The following is a 22,435-nucleotide window of genomic DNA, read 5'->3' as shown; positions in this document are numbered from 1 at the left end:
CCTTGAAGATAAGAAAAAGCAAAGCTGATACACTGTTACAGATGTCAATATCGTATGTTGTGATAAGACAACAGATCTCTTAAATGGCTGTTCAGCTGCCTATAGTCTATTTAACTGGCTGAAGGAGTGAAAGTCGAATGTGTTATGATAAGATAACAGTCTTCCTTACGTAATTGTGGGAGCAAGGAAAAAGCATTCGGTTGTCTATAGATGTATTTATCTTATTTGAAGGACGAAAGTCGAAGGTGTATCAACGTTGATAGAGCTCTTTGGTGTTTACTGCCCTACCCCAACAAGTTTTTCAACGCTCCGGAAAGTATATTCATGTGAACTTATGACATGCAGCTTGATACTGCAATTTTAGCCAAGGACATTCTAATATTTTGTATGTTTAGACTGACACCTATAATGATATCCTCTTTTTATGGCTTGTAAGAGCAATCAGGATCCTGATTTTTCACCATACAGGTTTGAATTTGAGGCTGATGATGCCCTTAATATGGCCAAAACATGTCCCTTAACATTTTATAATAATATTTAATTTCTAAAAAGATCTCTTTGTATTGAATAGATGGATATATAAATAAACACTTGTAACATACTTTGTATTTAGGACATCACTAGACGAATAAGTTTGAGTGGTGTCTTTAAAAGTAGGAAAGATCACAATATGAAGATAAAGTTGGAATTCAAGAGGACAAATTGGGGCAAATATTCGTTTATAGGAAGGGGAGTTAGGGATTGGAATAACTTACCAAGGGAGATGTTCAATAATTTTCCAATTTCTTTGAGATCATTTAAGAAAAGGCTAGGCAAACAAACAACAGATATGGAATCTGCCACCTGGGCGACTGCCCTAAATGCATATCAGTAGTGATTGATTGATTGATTGATTGATTGATTGATTGATTGATTGATTGATTGATTGATTGGTTGGTTTGAAAGAGAACGCCGCAGACATCAAGAGGCCAAGCGACGAGCAAGAAAACTCTCAATTACAACCCCGCCCTCCTGCATTCATCCATTGTGATGTGTGGGAGCATATGTTTTATGCCAGGATTGGTCTGTTTAGTCATCACATACACATCCATAAAGTGACTTGAACTGCTCAGTGTATGCAGGAAGAAGTTATATACACATACAAGTAAGAAGGATGAGTTCTCCACCTAATCAATACTTTATTTTACATAGTGTCAATAATATTTAAATACAAAGGTCAGTCGTTATTAAGCAGGTTCTTCAACAGCTGATGATGACCTATTTACAGGTCGAAACTGGTACTTTCCTTTTATGTAAATAATATTGACACTATGTAAAATAAAGTATTGATTATGTGAAGAACTCATCCTTCATACTTGTGTGCTTGAACTATCAATACGGACTATGAAGCTAATAGATTATAGTAAGTTATATACTCGGATCGAGTTACAGCCGACGACAATGAGCAATGTAATATCCATAAAAGAACCAGATTCTTTGTTGCTATGTTTACACATTAGTAAATTTTATGAGTACTGGGAATAAATACTAATTCCTATAACACTCGTCCCCTTTAAATTTTTAATATTAATATATTACATAATCGGAAAGATATTTAGGAGGCCTTTGTAGTCTCTCTGAATGTCCAACAGGTAATGTGTCAGGAGTCACAGTATTTATCCCCACTGGTGTATCCTGATGCAAAACATCTGTCTTCTGTTTTAAGGTTGTTTGAAGAGAGCTTTTATCATTGTTCTTATTGTTATGGTTGATAGACTAGTCGTGTGTCGACTGAGAGCTGCTATAACGGTGTGCATCACCTTCAGGAGCTAAGTCTCATAGGAAGACCATTGTTTCCTGGGCATTAGGAAGACGAACATGTGCGTAATCAGGAATGACTGTTCTTATGTCAAGGTCCGCCTTGTCAATGTACAAAACTATCAAATGCATAAATATATATAGTGTAGTATATATACTACATTTTTAATTGTATTGACAAGGCGGACCTTGACATAATTAATAACAGTAATTAAGTCAATATGGACCATTGGTGTCCATCACGGTCAAGCTAATAGATCGGGAATTACTTTGATGAGCTGAAGTTCTTCAACTAATGGATCATACTTTGAAGCTCAGACATGCCGTTTCATTAACACTGGCTGGCTTCGACAGCCATGTTGGTAAGGTGTGTCCATAGTAGGCCCTCCGCTAAAATTGGAACATTCATTCGTGAGGCGTGGCGTTCGTAGCAGTGCAAAATAAGGTTCGAATTGAGTGAGTTCTGAATGTGGTAAACAGATTGCATGAATGCTTTAACACAGTCATGGAAGATACGTCAGGACATTTAAATATGAGAGGAAATCTTGAATATTCGTCCACCACGAACAGAAGCTAGAGATTTCTAGAGACAATTGTAATTGTCCCTTGAAGTCAATATTTGATCTTTCAAGGGGTGAAGTGGCTTTGATGAGATTTTCAGTGTACTTAAAAGACTTTGGTTTGAATTCAGCACACTTCGAGGAAGATGCTGTTATCTTTCTGATGTCCTCTGCAGAATATGGCATGTTTTTGAAATGAACCCAGTGGCACAAATGTTTTATACCTGGATGTCATAGAATCTCATGGATATGTCTTATTGACTCAATTGAGGCTCCATCTGTGAAAGACCGGGCGAGTTGGCCGTGCGCGTAGAGGCGCGCGGCTGTGAGCTTGCATCCGGGAGATAGTAGGTTCGAATCCCACTATCGGCAGCCCTGAAGATGGTTTTCCGTGGTTTCCCATTTTTCACACCAAGCAAATGCTGGGGCTGTACCTTAATTAAGGCCACGGCCGCTTCCTTCCAACTCCTAGGCCTTTCCTATCCCATCGTCGCCATAAGACCTATCGTGTCGGTGCGACGTAAAGCCCCTAGCATCTGTGAAAGAGCATATTCTTGATAATGCATCTATCACTGTATTCTCCTTTCCAGGGTGATAGGCCTATAAAATATTGTACTTGTAAGAAGACAATTCCAGTGAAACTTCTCATTGTAAATTTTGTTGCCATTAACTCAAACATGAAGGCAAGTGATTTCTAGTTGGTTATCGATATAAAATGCCGACCTACCAGGTAATGCCTCCATTTACGCTGTGTTTCTACTATCACATATGCCTTTTTTTCAATGCCGGAGTGGCGTTCGTCAGTCTTTGAAAGAGTTCAGAAAAGAATGCTATGATCTGCCAATTTGAGTGTGTGTTGCACCTATTGCAAATTTTCATACATTAGTTTCTACTGTGAACTGAGTTTCCTCATCTATGGAGTTTACTGCAGTTTGTGATGTCCCCCTTTAGACCATTAACACTCTCAAAGCAGACATCGACAGTGGGAAAGTACAGCAATTTTTTATGGGTTTTATCTTATCAGAGAAGTTCTTAATCCATTTGGAATAATGCAGAAACGTACCCATTGGTTGCCGGAGTGAGGCCGTGTTATCTGGGATGGGAAATTCAAGCAGAGGATGGAGACTCTCAGGATCCATTTTGATAGTCTTCTCGGTAATAGTTGTAACCTAGAAAATTGAAGGTAGTTGAAGAAAATTTTCATTTGGTTTAATTTAAAGTTGGTCTATATTTGGAAGCTACGTTGATAAATTACTTCAAGTTTTCATCATGCTCATCTTTATTCCTTCCACAAACTGTAACATTATTTAAATATGTGAATGTATCCTTGATATTCTCATTTCAAATTATTTCGCCAGTTGCACATTGGAAGCAAGCGACACCATTTGTTACTATCTTAAAACAATTAACTTTATTAAAATGGTCAACCTATTCAATACAATACATTGTTAAGAATGTTTACAACTTATACATGGCACTCAAATTGGGACATGTTTCGCCCTAGTTGAGGTCATCTTCAGCCTAATTTCCCTCCTCAAAATTGAATGTTATTGGGATCCTGATATTCTCAAATTGAACCATCTTAATAGCTAAAATAGCTATTAGGCTAAGTACAGCAATTTGTTATGGGTTTTATCTTATCAGATAAGTTTTTAATCCATTTGGAATAATGCTATTAAGATGGTTCAATTTGAGAATATCGGGATCCCAATAACATTTGATTTTGAGGAGGAAAATTAGGCTGAAGAAGCCCGCAACTACTGCAAAACATGTCCCAATATGAGTGTCGTAACATAAGTTGTAAACATTCTTAAGAATGTATTGTATTGAATGAATATAATTGTTTTAAGATAATATACAATTTTCAATACGGACCACCATGAAGTTCATTACATGTAACCATTTGTTACTCCGAAACAGATTCCATGGAAATGGTACAGCTTTCAATGTGCCTCAAAAGCCATGTAGCCCACAGCTTGTCTTCAGGAGGAATTGAAATTTGATGTTGTGCACTTCTGAGATCAATAGAGATTAAAAAAATATGCATAGCTGGATACTATCTGAACTAATTCATCTATTCTTGATAGGGAAGGCATCTAATAATATAAATCAATTAATCATTTGGGCATAATCTACAGCCGTCCTTTTCTTGCAATTTTCGTTAGTTACGACGAGCACTTGAGCTCGCCAAGGAGAATGACTTTCCTGTATAATCCCTTCATTCAAGGGCTTCTTTATTTCTGATTCAGTAAAATCAGCATCTTCTTTTGAATAACGCCTTGATTTGGTAGCAACTGGTTTGTCGTATGAAAGAAGATTACCAAACCATTTAGCTGGTGGAACAATGGCTGAAACCAAGCTACAAATCGAGATTGAAGTTTTGGGTCCTCCAAAAATATTTGGACACTAGAATGATGTTTCGGCACATAGTGGCCAATAATAATGTCTGCACAAAGGATTTTGAGCACTGATAATATGACGTTTTCGTATAAGTGTTCCTCGAACTCGAGATTGACATAACATACCCCTAGAACAGGGATGGCAAACCTTTCCCGACTAACATTAGGACGTACATTATATTTGACGAATGAAATGACCCCATTCTTTTCCTCGGACGTCTACATCTTCAAAGGGCATTTCTGTTTTTGTGAGATTGTCATTGGACCTATCACTCATTCTTATGAATAGTCTTAGCAGCGATTTTGGCCAACACTCCAATGTCTCCTAGCACTTCTCATCACAGTATGGTTTTTACACAGCATATCAAGATAACTTAATCCGTATCTCCTTCAATTTGCCCACATATTTTTAACTTATGTTTTTTTAAAAACAGATCTCAACTTCAGCATATATATTTCATTATACTATTCATATTCATTGGAGCCTTGGGTTCGATTCTGGTCCCGAAGCATTACATATTGTTCAAGCTTTTTACGAAAAGGATCCATTTCAGAGACAGATATGAGTTATTTTAGAAATAATGTGACGCAAAATTCTTTTAGACGAACATTTTAATTTTCAAAGTGATTTTGGTATGTGTACATATGTTTTATCTAATATCTTTGTAATGTAAATTTAATGAATCTACAGTGTCAATACTATTAAGAGTTCGTCAATACAATTTATGTATATTTGATAAGGTCTTCAGACCAAATTTTGTTTTTAGGATTAAATAAGGCTGATGATGACCTATAAAAGAGGGGCAAAAATTGTATGTTAAAAATCTGGCAGTTTTTATGTTCATTTGACCACGCAACAGTGGAATGAATTGTATTGAATAGGTGGTCTAATAAAGTATTCCTTATGTAAACTTAGTGATACAGCTGTTTTAAATACGGAACAATGACGAGAATAATAGTTTTTAATTACAATCTTTACTAAGCAGTTTGAGAGCTTCTTCATATTGAGCAACAGACTCACCGGCTTGCTGTTTCCTGGTTGTCAGGACATGCCGTGCGAAGACTTCATTTTAAGGCTTGATATACTGGTCTTTTAGAAGGATAATAGGTTCCAGCTTCAGCAGTTCGTTCATAAACAGAAGGTAAAATGTAGTTCATTATAGCAGATGAAGCTTCATTTAATTTTGCAGCTGTTATGAAATTTGTAAATGATCAGTACCTTTGAAGCAAATCTTCAGAGGCAGAGCTTGCAGTTGGATCAGTGCTGAATTTATCTGGTCTCAGTAGTCAGTCTCTCCATCGTACACTGTATTTATTAGTTTATTAAAATAAATTGTAATAAACCAAACACTGGCTTTATCTTATTAAACTGTGCCTTATGTCAAGATTAGCAATGTAATATCCATAGAAGAACCAAACTGTTGTTACTTATGGTTATAGATTTGTAAATTTTACAAGTGCTGGGAGTGGGAGAGAAGTGGCACCAGGTCCATAATAGACTATATAATAATTAACTTTGAATTCAGGAAATCTGCTAGAAATGTGTGGGTTCCAGGGATTTTTTGTTGATACAGATCTGTATCTGATCTGTAGTGAACTAAGAATCTCTAGGCCTAGGATAGCGAAAGAAAAATCTGTCTGCAGACGAATAACTTAAAGGTAGAAAATCTTCAGGATGAGGAAATTAGACAGAAGTAAATGGATATGGCAGTAAACAGGTTCAGGATAAAGAAAGAGAATAAGTGGCATAAAGGGATGCTATAATAGAAATAGCAAGGAAATGCCTAGAAACAAATGGGAAAAGTGAACATCTTGGTGGAATGATGAAATGAGGGCAGCTTGTAAACATAAAAGGAATGTGTTTCAGAAATTGCTACAAACAAGGACTGATTACAAGTGATTAATCTCATTATTAGACTGTATTGAAGTTCAAAATGTTACAACTTATTTTACAATTAATTTATTTGAATAAATAAATTCATTAATTGTAAAAAGTTTTAACAAGGACTGTTACGGACAGTAATAAAGAATCTTAGAAAGGGAGAGACAAAGGAAATGAATGGTGTTTTGTGTAAATCAGGTGAATTCATAGTAGATCCCAGAGAATCACTGGACAGGTGGAAGAAATATTTTGAAAATCATCTCAATGTAAAATGAGATCTTGCTCTTGATGTCATGAATAACTGAATTCAAGGGAAGGAATGATGGTGTACATGAAATAATGCTTGAAGAAGTGGGAAGAGTGGTAAATAAACTCCTTTGGCATAAAGCAGCGGGAATAGATGAAATTAGACCTGAAATGGTGAAATATAGTGAAAAGTCAGGGATGAAATGGCTTCATAGAATAATATTAGCATGGTATGTTAGTAAGGTACCTTCTGATTGGGCAAAAGCAGTAATTGAACCTATCTATAAGTAAGGGAAGAGGAAGGATTGCAACAACTATTGAGGTATTTCATCGATCAGTATACCAGGGAAAGTGTTCACTTGCGTTTTTAAATGGAAGGTGCGATGAGTGGTTGAGAGTAAGTTGGATAAAAATCAGTGTGGTTTCAGACTACAGAGGGGCTGTCGGGATCAGATTTTCAGTAAGCGCTAGGTAATTGAAAAATGCTAAGAGACCCCCTGTGGGTCGAGGACGCAAACGAAGAATACACCCACGGTATCCCCTGCCTGTCGTAAGAGGCAACTAAAAGGGACGACCAAGGGATGATTGTATTAGAACCATGAAACTACTTGTGATTAGTACCATCACATGGGGAACACCATGGATCGTCTTTATTTGCGAGTAGTACCACTATGTTAGGTACACAATAGGTTTGTGAATAGTAACAGCAGAGGGTGAATCTGTATGGGTACTCCAGTACCCGTGATTAGTACCATTGTGAGAAAGACAACGGCTCTGGGCATTGCCTGTGATTAGTACCACTATCTGAGCGACACCGTGGGTCTGCGTTACCCGTAATTAGTACACGTATGTGGGGAACACCATGGGTTTGTGTTGCCTATGAGTGGTGCCATTATGTGAGAAACGCCATAGGTCTGCGTTACCTGTGCGACGTACAATACTTGTGAGTAGTACCATAATGTGTGGAACACCGTGAGTCTATGCTACTTTTGATTAGTACTGCAACATGATAAATACCATGGTTCTACATTACTAGCGATAAGTACCATTATGACCTGTTGACCTGGATTTTGGACCCCTTTATACAACAAGCATCCTTGATTCAGCATTGTGTTTTAGAATCAGTCCCTTGGTCAATAATACTATTGTTTGATATTTTCTGGGGAGGTGGGGCATTGTGGGTCAGATCCACTGATTGTTTTAAAATCATATCCATCCATTCATTCTTCATCATCACGTTTTTTTTATTCTGTTCAGTGGCTGTTTTTGAACTTTATATTGTCATTACATTTTGTCTCATTTGGTACCATTAGGGGCCGATGACCTAGATGTTAGGCCCCTTTAAACAGTAAGCATAATCATCATCATCATCATCATCATCATCATCATCAAATGCTATGAGAGGAATAGGCAGTTATATTATGAAATTAGATTTGTTAAACTTTTATTTTTAAATGTTCTGGTAAATGTTTTTTGATATGTTTCCTAACATTTTCAGAGCTCATTAAACTGTGATATTGTTGTGTTTTCACTTAGAAGAGTTATACCTCACGTAGCTGTGAGCTTGCATTCGGCAGATAATGCGTTCAAACCCCACTGTCAGCAGCCCTAAAGATGGTTTTCTGTGGTTTCCCATTTTCACACCAGGCAAATGCTGGAGCTGTACTTTAATTAAGGCCATGGTCACTTCCCACTCTGAGCCCATTCTTACCCCATCGTTGTCATAAGACCTATGTGTGTGTGTGTAGGTGCGATGTAAAACAAATTATATAAGAATTACACCCCCTTTGAATAGATTTTTATCTTTTGGCAACCTGTTTAACATTGCACTAAAACAGGTTTATGATGATGGAAGGATAGAAAGGTCTAGTTTTGAAAGGTAGAGGCCATACCCTTAATTACTGCACACGCTCCCAACATTTGCCTTTTGTGAAAATGGGAAACCACAGAAGATCTTTTCAAGGGCTGTTAGCATTGGGCTTCGAACCCAATATTCTGAATGGCCCATTCTGCGTAACCATCTTGCATGGTGAGTAGTGTTCTATGAAGTACTTGGAAAGTATGATGCAACCAATTAAATACAAGAAGACTCTTTCCATTTTACAGAATTATATGTACGTATGTCTACACCTTAGTCCCGTTTCCAGATACGGGGTCAGTGATTACGTGAGATGAAATTGTTTGGCATATTTTTATCAGCCGTTTGCCCTTCCTGACACCAACTTCAGTTGAGGAGCTAATGAAGATGAAATGAATGGCGGTAAATGAAATTAGGTGTGGAGGTGGAAGGAATTGGCTATGGCCTATGAATAGGAACTGTCCCAGCATTTGCCAGGAATTGGAAATGAGAAACAACAGAAAACCATTCTCAGAACAGCTGACAGTGGGGTTTGAACCCACTTATCTCCTGAATTCATAGCCATGCTTCATAGCCTTAGTTTGTTAACAGGCGTGGCCACTCTGCTCTGTACAGAAAATATATAAAAACTTAAATTTCTAAATTTGGGTGCTTCTAGCAGTGGTGATTATTGATTTTTAGGGGAAGTACAATTAGGCAATCATCGCCTTTTAATACTTATCAAAAGGAAAAGGTTCTGACCGTTTGAAGAATGAAGGTACTGGAAAAAGAAAGAGAAGGGCATGAAAATCGGTCTCTTTAGGCCTCACAAAACTAATACCATTGGGGTCAGAAGAGAGCAATATATATATATATATATATACACTAGCTGATGTACCCGTGCTTCGCTACGGAATTCTAAATTTTATACAGAATTCTAGGTTAGGTAGTGTAAACGTTGTGAGCAAGAAATGTATTAAGTTGCATAGCTCTTAAAGTTGCCCTAGAAGCACGACGCGCAAGTCACCAACGTCTTTTCTCATATGAAGACTGGGTTAGGGAATTTTCATTGTAATGGTAGGCCAGCTTGCCTACCGCCAGTCACAATCAGGTTGGGGAGTTTTCATTATAATGGCAGACACTCACTCTCCGCCTGCCTTTATAGATTCTCAGAAAGACTCTCTTAGTGGTTTTCCCAACTGAAATGAACATGGGTCATTACAATGACGTCAGTAGGAATGGCGCGATTAAAAGCAATGCCTTCACATGAAATACTCGATCAAATGAAAAACCACACATTTTCTCACTTTAACGAACAGTACTATGCTGCCGAACTAACAGTCCAAAGCTACCGAGCTGGATTGACCAAACGCAGGCATCCGTGAACAATCTTCGTCCTTTTTTCGGCGGGGAGAGGGGGGTTTCAAATAGTGGATAGTCCCAGGGCAAAAACTATGCCCGTTTACTTATCTGTTTCCTGGGAGTACCCGATGAGTCGGAAAAACTCAATTCACTACACTGGCGGGGGAAAGAACTATCTGACGTGGAGGCAATTTTTCCTCCAAGCCAGAGAAGAAACCACATCTTCGCCGCTAATTTGGAATAAAATTAATGTAGATTTAATGAAAGTGAAGAGGAAGACGCTTTTCCTAAGGAACGGCTCTTTTCAAGGTTGAATTTTGAGTTATTTGGTGAATTTGGAATAGGGCTAAATTGTAATTCCAGACCAGTTCATACTACTACTCCCACTACTACTAACTGAGCCTCTGACTTAAGTGCGCACACTGCTCATTCAAAACAGTGCGTCAGAGTAGGTATCGAATAGCTGGCATACTATGATGAACCAGTGTGTTACGTACCAGCAGTATCAGAAAATGTATGAACCAGAGGATTGGCATGCTAAAGAAGAAAGTTATCTAACTCCTCAGCTATTTTCCGCCAATATTCAGTTAGGCTGTTATACTCGGTAAGCAGCAGTAATCCCATCTATCGGAGTTGAATGACAGCATAAGAGACAAAGAACATTACAACAAACAACGGTCAGTGTAATGTTATTGTTGATCTATGTTACTCGCTTTCGATATTGTAGGCTGTCACATTATTAATTGTCTTCTGGTTCTGAAATACCACTCTTATCATAGTCGGTACGCTAAAACTGAATAAAACATTAATGATCGAAAATTATATTCTTTATAACTTTTGTTATGTAGTACTTTTCCATAGGACCAAGAACACAGGTATTTAAAAATTAAATTTTAGGTGCCTTCCCCTAAACTACCATTTCACCCAGGGTGAATAACATTGTTCATAGCTTAAACTGTAGTTTCTTATTCCCCGACTCTATATACCGATTTTCATTAAATTCTGTTTACCCATTTTGTCGGGGCTCGGCGTTGATATGGACTTGGCAACAAAAATCCAAATTCATGAATATCTCTGTTATCATAACCGGTATGGTAAAATGTATAAGACATAAATGAGCAGAAAAATAACTCTAGCTTTCTATATTGTAGGCCTACACATTTAGTTTTCTTTCGACTCTGTGATTTGTGAAATATTTTATAGCGTAAACTGTAGTTTCTTATTCTCCGACTTTACATACCGATTTTCATTAAATACTGTTTACCCATTTTCTCGTTACTCTGCGGTGATATGGACTTAGTAACAAAAATCCAAATTCATGAATATCTTTGTGATCATAGACAGTACGGTAACAATGTATAATACATGAACAATAGGACATTTAATACTATATAACCTTAGTTATGTAGCATTCATCGATTACACCTCTGATAAAAAATATTTGAGAATTACATTTTAGGCCTTCCCCTAAACTACCATTTCACTCAGCGTGAATAAAATAATTTACAGCCTAGACTATAGCGACTTATTTCCTTACTTTGCATACCGAGTTTCATCAAGATAGGACTACTAATAACAACAATATTTGAGAATTAAATTTTAGGCCTTACCCTAAACTACCATTTCACTCAGCGTGAGTAAAATGATTTATAGCCTAGATTGTAGAGGATCATTCCCCGACTTCACATACCGATTTTCATTAGACCATTAATAACATAAATAGTTGAGAATTCAATTTTAGGCCTTCCCCTAAACTACCATTTCACTCAGCGTGAGTAAAATGATTTATAGCCTAGATTGTAGAGGCTCATCCCCCAACTTCACATACCGATTTTCATTAAATTATCTCCAACCGTTTTCTCGTGATGCGTGTACATACATACAGACAGACAGACAGACAGAAATTACGGAAATGTAAAAGTGCATTTTCTTGTTACTATGGACATGACTGATACAGAAATACCATTATTTTCAAATTCTGAGCAATGTACAGACAAAACTCTTATTTTATATATATATATACAGTATATGAAAGGAGTTCAATATATAATGCAATGCATTTGAAAAAAAATGCAGGTTGGTTTTATTGAGGATTCAAGTACACTATGTTATTCTCCAATCCTTTTGCTACAATACACTATTTTTTCAACATAATCTCCGTTCAATGCTACAGCCTTACCCCACCGTAATGTGAGGGCCTGTATGCCTGCATACTGGTCGATATCAGAGACAATGTGCTGCATCGATAACTTCTCCATTATCCACATAGTGCTTCCCGCGGTGTGCATCCTTCATTGGGCTGAACAGATGGAATTTGGAAGGCACGAGATCCAGGCTGTAGGGTGGATGAGGAAGAATGGTTCACAGTACAGTAGGTGTTAATAAAATGAAAGATCTTCATTGGGGTAACCACATAAATGGTATTGTAAATAAAGGGTACAAATCTGTCCACATGATTATGATGGTATTTAGGGGTGAAGGAAATGTTTTGAGGAAATGTTCAGAAGATGTTACCAAAAGAAGATCTGAGATCTGCAAATGAGGAATGGGGTAACCTGAGAAGAGTATGGGTGAAGACAGCTGAGAGAGTATGTGGAAGGCAGAGCCAAATAAGAAAATCCAAAGAAACAGCATGGTTTTAATGAGGATGTAAAAGCTGCTGTCAAAGCTAGAAATGGTACAAGAAGACCTTTGTACCATGCCAGAGTGCAAAGAAATCCAAGTGAAATTGAGGATAAACTATCATTTTACAGAGAAAAAAAGATGACAGGTCAGAAGAATAGTTGACATTGAGAAATGGAAATGCAAAGATCACAAAGAAGATCTTGCAAATAGAATAGGGCAAGACAAACACAAGAAGCTCCTGTATAGCACTGTTAAAAACAAAAGAAATGATAATAGTACTATCAACACAGTAGAGCTTTCAAACAGGGAGGTAACTAGAAATGAAAATGAAATATTACAGGAGTTCAGTAGATATTTCAATCACTTACTGAACTGTAATACAACTGCAAACACACAAGATGACCCTCTAAACCTTATAAAGTATAATGTAGGAAGTTTGACCTGGCTGGAAGTGGAAACAGCAATATGTAAATTGAAAAACAAGTCTGCAGGATCGAATGCATTTACTGTGGACATGATCAAAGTGCTTGGAGAACCTGGAATACAATGGTTGTACAGAGTACTAAATGAAATTTGGGAAGTCCAAGATGGAACGGTAGTACACCTACCAACTTGGCACCTGAGGTTCAAGACCTTTCTAGATCAACTACTGTATTTACAACTTGCTTCATAAGATACTCTCAACGCACCATTTCAACAAGAACCTCGGCTATTTTACAGTGTTCAACCCATATCACTTAATATGATATAATAAACATACAAGAGGAAAACCAATATAAAAAGAACTTTCCACTAAAACACTTTGCTTGTCAATATCACCTGCATTGACATATCAACTTAATTTATTTATCTTGGTTAAATTGGACATTGTACTGAAATTCTTCATCTGTTAATTCCAAGTTGAAGCCCTATTAGAATATTCTACATTCTATTGTGTATATACTCGTAAGGAACAACTTATGACTAAGTGTTTGTTTACTTCTATTAACATGTCAAACATAGCTACAACATCCCTTTAAAAATTAATCAGATTGTTCAACAGATTAAAAATACGACAGATCAAAAGCTGATCATTATATTTTACTGCAAACACATATAGTAAAAAACCAGAATTTCTTTTAACATGTCATTCTTTTTAATTGCAATTACTAAGGTGTACACCTTATGAAAATCGACCACTGTTGTACTAACGACTGTTAGTTTATACATGTAAAGATCACTTTAGTTTTAATATGTATACTGTATTTTCTAATTTTACTATATTACTATAAGGGTAATGATCAATGTATTTTATTGTCTTTGTATAATTTATCCTAGGCTGATGATGACATAGTTTTGTCGAAACCGGTACCAAAAGTTCATAAACGTGATGATTTAACAGAAATGTAAAAATTTTCACGTAATATATAGTATTGAAAGGGTGGATCACTTGCTTTGTTTATTGTGAATCGTGATTCAATACGGAACCTGAAGAATGAAATTCTTAACGTTAAATACTTTGGGATGACTCATTTCAAAATCAAATCAAATCAAAATCCCTTTATTTGCAAATGAGGTGTCTACCTCGGTGGCAAATGGTACACTAAAATAAATTATTGTCAAGCACTAAATATTAAATTAACTAGAGAAGAAAATTTTTTCCTATAATACAATATTATACAATTTACGCTAACAATGTTTTCTATTAAACACACAGCTCATCCTTAATATATTTATATTGTTTACAAAATTCTACTTATAATATCTCCTGTACTACTTACAAATATAGTCAACTGATATACAGTATGTGGAATTACTTCAAATGATACTATACAACTGGTATAACATTAATATTTACATTGCTTTTTTTTTTTTTTAATTTTTTTTTACCGTTCTGGATCCTAAGTAGCATAACGACCTGCTGCGTCTTAACCAGAGCCCCTTTTGCCACCACTTTTCAGAGTTCCTGAAGGGCCTTCACAGCTACCGTAGCGGTCCCAGGGCCCTCGGAAGTCCCCACTGTACTTCACCACTACAGGCAGTTCCCTACTTGGGCTGTCCAAACTCCTTAGACCAGGGGATGGAATTAATTTATTCACACACATTTTTTAAAATTTTATTTACAATAACCTGCACTGGTCGAATGCCCTCTAACACTTCATTTATTTTCTCTGTTGCTGTTTATTCTCTTCTTGAATATCTGTACAGATTTTGGAAAAGGATCAAACACTACCCCTGGTAAACTGTTCCACTCCTTCACACCCTTCCCAATGAATGAAAATTTACCCCAATCGCTTCTGCTAAAATTCCTTCTAATTTTATATTTGTGGTCATTCCTGCCGATATAATTATTTTCCAACTGAAGCTTCTCACGGATATCTCCCCATGCTTCTTCTCCTGTATAGGCTCTATATAATCCTATAAGTCTAGTTTTCTCCCTTCTCTTACTTAAAGTTTCCCACCCAAGTTCCTTTAACATTTCTGATACACTACTCTTTCTCCTGAAATCCCCTGTTACAAATCTTGCTGCTTTCCTCTGCACACTATCTATTTCTTTTATTAGGTATTCTTGGTGAGGATCCCAAACACTGTTTGCATATTCCAATAATGGACGAACCATTCTCAAGTAACTTTTTTCTTTTAATTCTTTGTTGCATCCTTTAAGTAGCCTCATTATGACATGTAATGATCTGTATGCTTTCCCAACAATGTCATCAATATGACCCTTCCAGTGCAAATTACTTTCAAATCTCACACCTAAGTATTTGCACTTGCCATCTATTGGGATAACTACCTCATCCAAAGTATATTCAAATTCAGTTTTAAAGCTCCTGTTTGTAAAAGTTGTAACAGTTGATTTGCCTCCATTAACCTTCATATTATTTTCTTCAACCCATTGTTGGATACTCTCAAGGTCCCTTTGTAATTCTGAACAATCCTCAATGTTGTTTATTTCCCTATAAACAATTATATCATCTGCATACAATCTTATTTTTGATGTTATATTGTTCCCTAAATCATTTGCGTATATTAAGAAAAGTAACGGACCGATTATACTACCCTGTGCAATTCCCTTCCAAACTTTCTCTTTCTGAGATACATTATTTCCTACTTTGACTTTCTGAACCCTTGAATTTAGAAATGCTTTTATCCAACGTGTAACCCTTACGTCCAATCCTATTCCCTCCAATTTCTTTAATAATATTCCATGTTCCACTCTATCAAAGGCTTTGGAAAGATCTATGGCTATGCAATCTAGCTGACCTCGTGAATCCAACTGATCTGATATGTCCTGCTGAAATCCCACCAGTTGTGCCTCACAAGAAAATTTCTTTCTAAATCCATACTGGCTCCTCATGAACCAATTTTTATCATCACATATCCCTCTGATGTACTTCGATATTAAACTCTCCAGAATTTTACAAACTATACTGGTCAGGCTGATTGGTCTGTAGTTCTCTGGTTTCCTTTTATCACCCTTTCCTTTATAAATCGGTATTATTATAGATTCCTTCCATTCCTTTGGTATTACACTTTTATTTATGACATAGTCAAAGAGAAATTTTAAATAAGGCACTATGTACCACCCCATTGTCTTTAATACCTCCCCAGTAATTTGATCACTTCCTGCTGCTTTTCCTTGCTGAAGCAGTTGGATTTCTCTGAAAATATCTTCGTTTGTGAATGAGAAGCTTCTTGTTTCCCTCTGTCTCTCTCCCTCTCTATCTTCTGTTTCGGTTTCCAACTCTTGACAATCATCTACTGAATCTCTAAATTCCCTACTAAATAGGTTTGCTTTCTCAGAATCTGTTAAATAGTGTTCACCCCCTTCTCCCACCATTGTAGGAATTTGGAATCCTTTTCCTTTTTGATTCCTGATATATGAATACAGCTTTTTCCATTTCCGTTTGTGGTCATTACCCTCTTGAAGTATGCCATTCATTTAATTCTCTTTTGCTTCCTTTTTCACTCTATTCAGTTCCCTCATTAGCTGTTTTCTAGTTTCTCTACTCTCCCTACCCTCTTTGATTTTTCTGTTTACTATTCTACATTTTCTTTTTAATTTTCTTATTTCCCTTGTATAATAAACAGGGTCTGAGGTCGTTTTACCCTTCTTAACAGGTACAAATCTCTTCTCTCCTTCCCAAATAATTCCTTTAAATTTAGCCCAAAGTGTATCCACGTTACTCCCTTCACTTATCCAACAACTGAATTGTGATTTAAGGTAAGTCCCAAATTCATCAACTTTAGTTTTTCTGTACAATTTCTTGTCTTGTGTAACCCTCTTATTAAGCCTTTTTGGTACGAGTCCTACATCCATTATTGCAGCCTTATGGTCTCCTATTCCTTCAATTACCTCAGTTTTATCAACAATTTCCCATGGTTTAACCAAGAATACATCTAGTAAGTTATTGAGACGAGTCGGTTCTTGTACTACTTGTGTAAATCCTCCCTCCCAAATTAACTTATTTGCCAGTTTCTGTTCATGGGCTTCACTTGCAGCTCCTTTCCATTCAACTTCAGGCAAATTTAGATCTCCCCCAATTATTACCATATCATTACTATTGTTTTTACGAGTATAATCTATTATTTTTTCAAAGATTTCCATGTCTCTTTCCTCTCTTCCAGGCCTGTATGTTCCTATAATTCCCACCTCCTTCATATTATCACAAACTAATTTTATCCCTAATATTTCATCCCTTTCATCGGTAAACCATTCATGTGAACAGTAAGTTTCCTTCACCAGAATAAACACCCCCCCTCCCTTTTTATCTCCTCGGTCTCTACGATAGACTGTGTACCCTTCTGGAAATACTTCTCTATTACCCACCCCTTCTTTCAACCACGATTCCACTCCTATCACCACATCAGTCTCATAAGATTCCATCAATGTACCGAATTTTAATTGTTTATTTACTACACTTTGACAGTTTACCAAGAGCAATCTCAGACCCCCTTCCTCCCTAAAACTTGACTGTTGCAATTGGGTAACTTGAAATTCCTTACTATCCTGAGTTTCTTTTCCTAGTTGACTGAGCCAGCTTGAAGTACAGCTGGCTCTTCCTACTAGTTTTCCTGGTCAGTATTATAACTCAAGGGAGTTGCCTGTTTTACAGTACATATCTTAAGATTAATAAAATCTAGAACAATATTTGCTATCTTTCGTTTACCTGAATTGTTTAGATGGAGGCCATGTTTTGTATAACAGTATCTCTCAAAACTGCTGCATTCAATAACCCGAGTATTCCGAAAATGTTTACAAATTTTAACAATATCTGTATTGACCTTGTCCAAGCTTGCAAGCTCACGCTGTACAAAACATATCTTGTACCAATTCCAACATGCGGACTGGAAGCGGCAACGTTGACTAGATCTGCACAAAGTTGCCTACAGGCCACTGAAATGAAGTTCCTTTGGTTATGTCTCCAAGAAACAAGGAGAGACAAAATAAGGAATGAAATTTTTTGGCAACAACTTGGATTGGACACGAGCCTGTTGGAAACCTTAGAATTAAGCAGATTATGATGGTATTGACTTATGAGAAGGATGACTCCAATTAGGACCCCAAGAGCATACTATGAAAGGAATATTTTTGGTAAGAGGCCTAGAGGGAGGCCTCGTGATAGTTGGAAAAAGCAAATTTTCAAAGACCTTGCCAAACGTGATGTAAATTGGCAGCAACAGGTAGAACATAAGCTGTGGATGGACAGGACGAACTGGAAGGGCTTGTCAACACCCGCACCCGGCTTGCTAGAGCGGAAAATCGATGATGATGATGATGATGATGATGATGATGATGATGATGATGAGTAAAGAAGTAAAGGAGAGGGTGTGTAAGTCTGTGGTAAGACCCTAAGACCCCAACTAAATAAATTTTGGCCAAGATACCTGAGACTGGAGCTCCCATTGGTAATCCCACTTGACTATAAATAGTGTTGTTGAACGTAAAATAGTTGTTTTCTATGACAAACTCTAGAGTTTTCATGAATTGTTCAATCTCTTAACTTCCCCAGTTGACCTTGACTAGTTAAATTCATTCTAATAATATCTGTTGTGTTACTGACCAGGATGTTTGCATACATATTAGTTATGTCGTATGAACATAAGTAATGATGTGGCAGAAGTTTGAAACTTTCAAAACTTTACAAAAATCTTATTTCTTATTATTGATTTATTGTGAAACTTATAGTTGTTAGAAAGAAATTTGTGTATAAATTTGGAGATATTATACGTAGGACTGTTCTTACAGTTAATGATGGGTCTAACAGGTCTCCTACTTTACGAATTTTGGGCAATGCTCTAGCCGTAGGTAACCTGGTGTTCATATTTATCATCCTCTGAATTTTGTCTTCATTGATGATGAATGTAGAATTTTTCAATAATGATTTTAAACTTTTTTTGTATCCTAGCTGTGGGGTCCTTATTAACTCTGGAAAACGACTCATCAGAAAAAAAAACTTTTCTGTCTTTTCAAAGTAATCTTTTCTATCCAGTATGACAGTATAATTACCTTGTCTAATGGAATATTGGTTTTAAGCTGACTAACTAACCGAAGGAGCCTTTTCTTTATTTCTTACCCAAGATCGTCTTGAGAGACCACAGGAAGTTTTTGGATATTAGATTCTGCTTCGGCGATAGTTGTAATGATATCATCTGTGTTAAAACTTCGCCAATTAAATTTAGGCCCTCTATTAAGAGTGTCTAATTCTTGGTCTGTGAAATGGATCCCAGAGAGATTTTTGACCAAATTAACTGAACTTAACTTGTCTTGAACCGTTAACTGATTTATTCTGGATTATTATTATTATTATTATTATTATTATTATTATTATTATTATTATTATTATTATTATTATTATTATTAAAAACCTCTGTATCATATTTAGCCCTTTTTAGATTATCTAATTTCTTGTCTAATGTGGCTTGTTTCTTACTTAAGATCCATCCCATTTTATTTGCAATATGACATTGGAATGAATTCCATTCTTGTGGGACCAGCCATAGTGGGGCCTCAAGATGAGCTAAATATAACTTTTCTTTTAACAAGGATTTCTTTCTGTAAAGAAATTTAATCTCTTTCCTTAACAAGTGGTGGACCTTATTTTGAATCGATAGGTGAAAATTAGTTGATATATTTTTTGGGGGGGAAGGTTTTAAAAATTTTGGAATTATTTCGCTTACTAGACACTCTTTTAAGAATGCCATGTCTTTTGAAATTTTCACCGCTCTAATTTTAAGATCATAAACTTATTTAAGACTTTCTTAGCCTGGTTGGTTTCATAGTTACAATTTACAAACTTCATTAAGAACTAGTGTTACGTTTAATGGCCCACCCAATCAATACACTTCACTTTACAAGTGAAAACTATTTAATATTAAAATATATTAAACATACTTTGGAACATGTTTCGTCTTAAGACTTCTTCAGCCATAACGTCTCGTAACAGATTACAATACTCATTGTTGCTATCTAATAATTTTAAAAATGGAAGAACCCATGTCCTTTAAGAACTGTTTGAGAATACACTAAAGACAATAAATAATATTAACATAAAATAGTCCATCACTTCCTTTTAAAAAAATTTCTTCATTGTTAAAATCTGAATGACATTTCTTGAAAATATGACATGCAGTGGTGGTAGCTGGTAGCTTTCAGTGTACTGACTGTGGGAAATTTGAATTCTGGTCTCAGAATAGGAAAATGGGACCATATCCACATCTTAATACTTATGAGTTTTTTAATTGTTATTAAAATTCCTTTCAAAAAATAAGCTATTTCTGATAGAAGGAATGTAATGCTTCTGAGATAGCCTGTCGTATGGCTAAGATCTCAATATAGTTGTTTTACTCAAGCTATTTGGAGTCGAGACCAACTGCTTATCATAACAATATCTTAACGGAAAAGTAAATATGTTAATATGTAGATCAAGCCTGCCAGGTTAAAATGAACTTTTTCATTTGTCTGTAAGGAAAAAGAAAAGAACTAAAATGTAATGGTATTAAAGACAAACATGACGGGCTGAGAAACCAACGTTGAAATAGAAAGTAACTTACATAAGATGCAGAGGTCTTGCAGATGGGGCACTATGAGTTCAGGCAACAGACTGACTAACTAGTGAGTTGAACATATGGAGAGTGGGGAGATCCAAACTGTGGGACTATGAAAGACCATAATAATGTCACATTTAAACACATTGGATCAACAGTCAACCAGCTGTATTTTAATACATCATATACAGACATTTCATAGATTTGGGACAATATCAAAGATTCTCATGTTTCAATTTTTAACATTGTTGTTTTATTGTATTGTCATTTTGTCCGCAAACTGTTGGCACAGAGTTCATTTCAAATAAGGTCATTGATATGCAGACATTTCATAGAATTGGGATATAAAAGAAAGGATTTTCATGTTTGACTTTTCTAATATTGTTGTATTGTCATTTTGTCTGCAATCTGTCGGCACATAGTTCATTATAGAATAATTTCTTTGATACATGTGATTTTACTAACAAGCTGATGAAGAGAATTTGTTTTCTCGAAACATGTACCGGTACTTGTGTTTGTATATAAGTGTGTATATACAGTAAGTAAGTGATAGTTTAAATAATAATACATTCTGAATTGTATTGACTAGGTGGAACTTGAGCCCAATTAACTGTTATTCTGGGATAGTGTTTTCCTGCCACCATACTTTGTTAAGGAGTCTATATAACCATTGGACTGCTGGAGTTCCTGCTGCTCGCAACACTTAACTCATCCATTCCAACTGCTTTTCCTTTCCTCATACTTTTCATGGACTTTTCTATCTCCAGCCTTGTCATTGGGAGTTCTATGCTTCTACTTTCCTTGTTAATACTACAGGGTTTCTCACTGTCTGATGTAGTGCTTGCTACTCCATTTAACACAATTATAACAGGTAAATGAAACAAATGAAACATTGCATCTGGGAGATAGTGGGTTCGAACCACATGTTGGCAGCCCTGAAGATGGTTTTCCGTGATTTTTCATTAAGGTTGTACCTTCATTAAGGCCACTCCTAGGCCTTTCCTATCCCATCGTCGCCATAAGACCTATCTGTGTAGGTGCAATGTAAAGCAAATTGTAAATAAAAGGAAAAAAAAACCTAATTCCTTGATGGTGCTTCTCACCAAGCAGTTGCAACCCGAGTTGCAGTTGTTGAGATATTAATTACTCTGGATGATCTAGTTGTTGATTAACAAGTGTCTTTGAATTAATACAAAACTGTGACCATTTAAAAAAGGTAATTACCTACATTTCTGTCTTCAGATGCCTACTTTTTATATATATGTTGTATTTTCTGTCAGTATTTTCTTGTATAAAGGTGATTAACTTTTGGGGAATTTTCTGTTGGTGTGCAATACAGTATCAGTATGTAATTTTTTTTAAATTGCAGGCTATGTTTTTATTTTCAGATTGTTAGGGCCTACTGCTATAGTAGAATATTGACAAAATGGATCTTGAAGTGTCAAGATCAGAAGCAAGGCAATCTGGAGTTCATAAACAAATATTTCAGCAGAAGCTAGCACGTAAAGATGGGTAAGGATGAACACATTTTTGTTGAGCATTTTTTCTTATCAACTGATATTTGACAACAGACAAGAACTTTGAAATATGGTAGTCTGCATTATGACTTAAAAAAAAAAACAATTCATGGAGAATTGTCCAACTCTCAGTGTAAATTTGTATGGTGTTATTGTCAGCAACTAGAATAATATTTTCTGAC

General features: G+C 36.1%; 1 protein-coding gene across 3 annotated transcripts in view; it reads left to right on the top strand.

Moving 5' to 3' along the window:
- LOC136871927 (TBC1 domain family member 31) overlaps positions 1-22,435 on the top strand; it is a 392,653-nt gene that overhangs the window by 22,188 nt on the left and 348,030 nt on the right. For 2 of the 3 annotated variants that reach the window (XM_067145659.2, XM_067145660.2), the window contains exon 2: positions 22,125-22,248. The exons of the other annotated variant lie outside the window; for it this stretch is intronic. In XM_067145659.2, coding sequence (XP_067001760.2) covers positions 22,163-22,248 — 86 coding nt within the window. In that variant the 5' untranslated portion in view covers positions 22,125-22,162. The remainder of the gene's footprint in view (positions 1-22,124; positions 22,249-22,435) is intronic. 3 annotated transcript variants of the gene reach the window in all.

The sequence above is a fragment of the Anabrus simplex genome, chromosome 4, assembly GCF_040414725.1.
Source record: "Anabrus simplex isolate iqAnaSimp1 chromosome 4, ASM4041472v1, whole genome shotgun sequence".
Classification (NCBI taxonomy): Eukaryota; Metazoa; Arthropoda; class Insecta; order Orthoptera; family Tettigoniidae; genus Anabrus; species Anabrus simplex.
This window is presented reverse-complemented; position numbering and strand designations above follow the sequence as displayed.